This window comes from Corvus hawaiiensis, chromosome 17 (assembly GCF_020740725.1).
Source record: "Corvus hawaiiensis isolate bCorHaw1 chromosome 17, bCorHaw1.pri.cur, whole genome shotgun sequence".
Taxonomy (NCBI): Eukaryota; Metazoa; Chordata; class Aves; order Passeriformes; family Corvidae; genus Corvus; species Corvus hawaiiensis.
In genome coordinates, this window is record NC_063229.1 from 9,799,340 (window position 1) to 9,805,339 (window position 6,000).

Here is a 6,000-nt window from a genome sequence, read left to right on the forward strand (position 1 = left end):
AGGCTGGCCATTCTCTGTCCTACCAAGGATGGAGATTCCCCTCTGGAAGGCAACGCCAGCTCCCCTGCAAATGAGGTGCTGATAAGATGTGGTGCAGGGAAAAACGGTCTCCTGAACACAGGCATGTTCATATTGCGGACAGCTGGAGTTCATTCCCTTTAGCAATAAGTTATCCTCCTCTGTTAGCAATTATGGCTTCAATCCCCTCAAGGTAACAGCGGCATCTGGGAAACATTTAGGGCACACGCATTTCCCCACAAGGCCACTGATTTTGGAAGCCCTGTCTGAGCTACATCGCTGGGGTCCGACCCTCTCCTGGGGTGCAGGTACCCCTCAGCATCCTGAGCTGCCCTTAGCCAGGTAAAGGCAGGGAAAGTCTCTCACAGAGGGGATCTGCCTAGCATAAACAGACAGGAGTAAAAATCTCCTTGGGCCTGAAGATTCCTGGATAGAGAAATCAACCATCCATCAGCATGACAGCCCTTAGTGTGAGGGTCCCCCGGGGCTCGTACGCTCGCAAGCCTCCCTCCTGGGGGCCGCGACACGGGAGGCAGCAGATGGTCTGAACTCATTTAAGCCTTTCCATCCTTTGATGTAACACTTAGCTACCAACACGATAAATAGGCGGTGAGACACCCATCTCGTTAAGCCAGACACACGCCTCTCCGAAGGAAGAGACCATCTCCACCCCTCCCACTCCCAGGGACCAGCTCCCTGCAGCTCCCAGGGCTGGGGCTTTTTGGCCAGCACAGCCCTCACTGCTGAGTTGAAGTGAGGGGGAGAGACACATCGAGACCCAGGCCACTCGTTTCGGCAGCCACCCCCCACGTCTTGCCACTGGGCTCATCCCCTCCGCCCCATCCACCCCCTGGAAAAGCTGGAAAGGACAAATCAGTTCCTTACCCAGCTTGGGCAGCTCTGCCGGTGGGTTTATCCTTGTCTCTGTCCTGCTTTCTTTGCTGGCAGTGGGTTTGTTAGAGCCTGCAGTTTTCCTTCCACCTTTACAGGTATAAGAATCCGCCATCTCTGAAAGAAGCAGGGGAGGCGTTAAAATTCACTCCTCAGAGCTGGGACCAACACATGGTGAAAGCAAGGAGAGCTGCTGGGGAGGGAGGGAAACAAGAAAACCATCACGCAGCTTCAAGATTCCCACAAAGAGAAGAAACGGGACGTGCTTCCGAGTATTTGTTCTACAGTTGAGGAACGCCACAGACATGGCTGGAAAGCTGCTTTCATTACAGCCTGGCTTCCCCTTCACATACAATGGCAAAGACTTTATTAAAAATTATGAGCTGACTTTGCCCAGAGAAGTAGTGAATAAATGGCTTTTCCTCTTCGTTTATTTCTCCGCTTTCATTTAAGACACCAAAAGCAAAAAAAAAATAGTGAGTTTTAATGAACAGATGTAATGATAAATTTCCAATTTTCCTTATTAATGGGAAACTGTTATAAACTGAGAATTGTTAATGTTATCTGAATTTTCCGTATTAATAATTCAATTTGGCTTCTCTATAAATAATGAACATCAGGAATTATCGCACAAGGCCCACTGTCACTCCTGATGGAAGTGGGCAGTAGGACACCCCTCCATTCAGCAGTGCCAAGAGGAAGCCCATGGCATGACTGGCTCTGCCTCTGGCTTCAAGTTCCTTCTTCCCCTCCCAACAGCACAAGCAAAGGCACATCTGAGGATGGGGGCTGCTCTGGGAGATGCCATATATGGATTTGGGGAAAAGAAGTCCTCCATGCCTCACAATGAGAGCATCAGGCCCTTGGGAAGAGATTCCTTGGACCACCATGACCTTGAGACCTTGGCTGGGACGGGATGATGAAGTTCACCCGTGGGTTTTTTAAAACACGGATTTGAGTCATCACCCCCAATTCCTCCCACATGTTTAGCATCATTTAACTCAAAGGAGCTGATTCCCAAAGCACCCACACTCATCCTGTCTGTCCTCACGCCCAGAGGGACGGAGAAGCATCTCCTGTGTGGCTGGATTGCCAGCCATGCCACCAACATGTGGGACACGAGGGTCCAGCAGCTCTTTCTGAGGTGTCCCCAGGGACTTCCTATGTAGGACTGGGGACTTTCCATGTGGGATGCAGCCTACATGCTCGGAGAACAACTGGCAAAAGCTTCTAGCATGTGCTCAGCTGGTGACAGGTATGTGGTCGTTTGCATGGACACAAAGGTTAATTGGATCAAGTGAGAAATTCCAGCCTTGGCAACTGGTTCTGTGGCACTTGGTGCTGAACATGGGGATTGCTGATTCAGCTAATTTGGGCTCTTTTGGTGGGAGAGCTGGGTAGGAATTTGTAGCCTGACTGCAAGCAGCTCCTTCCTGGAGCAGGCACAGAGAGGGGTCCCCACGGTCCCTTCCCAAGCCGCTGCTCCGCTCCCACCAGTGTGGGCACTGCTACTGTCCCCAGTCCTCCAGGGATAAAAGTGCCAGTCCCCTCCCTTCCCATGCTGCCTCCTGGCACCTCTGAGCAGTCCTCACTCAAGTTGCTCAAAGAAAAAAGGAAACAAAAAAAAATACTCACAAAAGACCAGCAAAGTGAAAGCTGAACACAAGATTTTCCATGCTTACAACGGGGTGAAAACCGAGAGGAAACTCACACAGCTGACACCTTTAGCCAGGCAGGGCTAGTGCCAAAATGCACAGAGCATCTGTGTCTGCTCTGTGTCTGTGTCTGCCTCGCTGGCCAGCTCAAGGTGACATGCAAAGGGTGACAGCCAGGGCAGACCCTGTTGACATCTTGGGTGCTCACCTCCTGCACTTTGTGACATTGCACACCACTGAGCATCACCCCGACTGTCCCTTCCCAAAACATCCAAAGTGCCCAGCTCAGCCCTGCTCCAGCAGCTGGACACCTCTCATCCCCCTTAACACATCTGTCCCCTCAAACAAACCCTCTCTGCCCAGCTTAAGAGGTTCTGAATCTTCTGTTTTTTCACACCAAATACTCCTTTGCACTTTCCCCTTATTTTTTAGCAAAATGAAAAATAAAAATCTCATCAACCAGTTAACAAGAGCCAAAATCTGCTCCCCGGCCACTGATACAACCCCAGGGATCACAGAGGAATTGTCCTGGAGACACAGAGCAAAAAGCAGTCCGTTGTGGGGTTTTTTTGGTAATGTCCAAACTTCACTCATTTTTGAGTAACACACACTGAAAATAGGCAATAGCCTGTGCTCTTTCACACTTTCCTTAAGGTTTTGCTGAAAACTCTTTTGCAACTGGTAATGGGAAGAGAAGGTATCCAGGATTCTGGCCATGATCCAGGGGTGGGATGTGGTGTGAGAAGGTTGGGCCTGGTAGCATCTCGTGAGGCCTCCAGCTCCTTTTAGGTAACTTTCTAGAAGTTTGTGGCAACATTTTTGAAACATCCCATTCCAGCTCCAGGAAAAAAAAAGCTCCTGAGTGTGTGATGAGTGGAGGCCAAGCCCACACGGCTGGGAGCAAGGATAAGGAGGAAATCCACGGCTGCGGGAAGGGGGAAGTGACATTTGGGAACCAAAGGCGCTGTTCCCAAACCACTGGCAGCCCTGCGCGGCTGGAAATTGGGAATAAAATGGGAAATGGGAAATAATTCCATGTAGAAATGCCTGTCCATGATTTTGGGTCAGGCCTGCAGGAGCATGTACGCAGCCAGAGATGGCTGCAACCCTCTCATGACCAGGGGAAAAGTCACCTGCAGATTCTGACCCCAAGTTCTCCTGCCGGGATTCCCACCCCAGTCCCATTGCCACGGATGGACTTTGCTGCATGGCAACTGCGTCGTCACCTGTCAATCTGCTCCACCTATCATCAAGAACTTAACAACAGCTCCAGAGGTACAGAATGTCAAAAGCCAAGGGAGCTGCCTGTCCCAGCACAAGCTGTGTGCCAGCAGAGATGCGATGAGACCAGCACAGATGATGGATGCCAAAGGGCACTGCCATCCCTGTCCCTGTCAGAGCAGCCATGCTCCCTGCCATGAACTCCTGGCAGAACTGGAGCTGCTGTGAGAAACTTACAGGGAATAAAGACAAGGAAGCAGTGGGAGAGACTTCCTCTCGAAGAATAGCCCTCACTGGAGGTTTCCCCTGGAGGGAAGCACGTGGCAGGTGAAGCCCTGTGAGCTGCTGCATCTCTGGGCATGGCTGGTGGCCAGGCAGCTCCGGAGGGACACGGTGGATCCCGCCGCTATCACCCAAACCGAGTGACATCCATGGAGGCTCTCCAGGAGGAGAGCCTCACCCGAGGCATGCACCCACCGCTCCTGCCGCACATGGCTCTGACCAGGCGCAGATGAGGCTTTTGAGGGTGTAAAGTTTCTGTTCGAGGCGCGTTATCCCGTCCCTTCCCTCTCTGTCCTCGGGCACTGACATGAAGGCAAAAGCGCCCGCACATGCCTGGCACACAATGAGTCCTCACCGTGCCGCGGGGACCGGGGTGTCCCCTGTCCCGGGGGTCAGTGGGTGCGGGGAGCTCTGCCCGGCGCCGCTGTCATCTCCTGGGCGCGGGAAGCTTTGCCCTGCCCGGTTCCGCTGTCACCTCCCGGGCATAGGGACCTCTGCCCTGTCACCTCCCAGCCCGACCGTGCCACCCCCGTCCCCTCACAGCCCCTCCCCGCTGTCAGCCCGCGGGCAGCGCCGCCCGGGCCTGTCACCCCCCGGGCCCGCGCTCCATCCCCGGGAGGCGGCCGGGGCTCTCCCGCGGGCCGGGCCCGGCAGGGAGGGGACGGAGGGCCCGGCCCGGCCCGGCCGCGCTCCGGGAGGGGAAGAGCGAGCGGCAAAATGGCGACGCGGCGGCGGGCGGAGCGGAGCGGAGCGGAGCGGGGCGCGGGGGTCCCCGCCGCGGGGCCGGGCGGGCCGGGGGCCGCTCGGTGCTTACCTCGGCGGGCCGGGCCGCGGTGCGGGGCGCGCAGGGCCGGCACCCCCCGGCCGGCCAGGCGGTGCCGCCCGCCGCCCCCGGGCCGCCGTGCGGGGCTCCCGGCGCGCCCACACCCGCGGCGGCACCGCGCTCCGCTGCCGCGCTCCCGCCCGCCCCTCGCCGCCGCCGCCGCGGCTCATGCGCGCTCCCCGCCCCGCCCGGCCCGGCCCGGCCCGCCCCGCGCCCCTCACCGCCGCCACCGGGCCGCGCCGGCCTCGCCTGGCTCCGGGATCGGCTCCGGGATCGGCACCGGGAGGACGGGCGGGGGCACCGCCCCGGGAGGGCGGGACGGGGCAGCGCCCCCCGGACCGGGCTGACCTGGGCAGGTGCGGACGGACCCGGTGCGGGCAGGGCTGCGCTGCGCTGCCTCTGCGGGATGCGGGCAGGGTGCCGAGCTGCCATCCGCACCTCCAAAGGTGTCTGCCCTCCGTCACACCCTCCGGGCTGCAGGCAGCGTGTCCTGCCCGTCGTCCTGCCCTCCGGGGTGTAGGCACTGAGTGTCCCGCCTGTCATCTTCCCCTCCAGGGTGTTCTGCCTGTTGTCCTGCCCTCCAGGTCGTAGGTAGGACACCTTTCCCCTTACCCTGTTCTCCAAGGTGCGGACAGGATGACCTGCCTGTCGTTCTGCCCGACAAGGTGCCCTGCTCGTTATCCTCTGCTCCAGGGTGTCCTGCTCATCATCCCACCTTCCAAGGTGTTGGTAGTGTCCTGCATGTCACTGTTCTTTCCAGGGTGTCCTGTTCAGCATCCTGCCCGTAAAGTGCAGGCAGGATGCCCTTCCCATCCATCAATCCATCTAAACCCAGGGTGCTCCAGGTCCCCTTGTAAAGCCACCCCAACCCCCTGGGAATGATGCTGGGTGTGAGCCTGTTGCGATGTCCATGGGACACTTTCCCAGCACCCAGGCTTGGGATGTCACCCCTGTAGAGCTGGTGGCACCTGGGAAGGTGCCTCAGGGCAGAGCCAGCCTCAGTTACTGGCTGCGGGAGTACACAGCCACACCAGGATCCAGCAGTAGCCCAGAAATGAGGGAAAATCACATAAATTTTGCCAGGTGAGAGCAGAACCCAGAGCAACCACT

The 6,000-nt window shown here is 57.3% G+C and overlaps 1 protein-coding gene across 5 annotated transcripts in view; it reads right to left on the reverse strand.

Moving 5' to 3' along the window:
- ZNF512B (zinc finger protein 512B) overlaps positions 1–5,189 on the reverse strand; it is a 30,119-nt gene extending 24,930 nt beyond the window's left edge. For 2 of the 5 annotated variants that reach the window (XM_048321961.1, XM_048321962.1), the window contains exons 1-2: positions 5,112–5,189; positions 904–1,026 (exon numbers count right to left, since the gene is read on the reverse strand). In XM_048321961.1, the coding sequence (XP_048177918.1) occupies positions 904–1,024 (121 nt within the window). In that variant the 5' untranslated portion in view covers positions 1,025–1,026; positions 5,112–5,189. Of the gene's footprint in view, positions 1–903; positions 1,027–4,422; positions 4,524–4,881; positions 4,935–5,111 lie in introns of those variants that run through there. The other 3 variants (XM_048321960.1, XM_048321963.1, XM_048321964.1) reach the window with 3 other exon arrangements.
- Between the last annotated feature and the right edge of the window lie 811 nt (positions 5,190–6,000).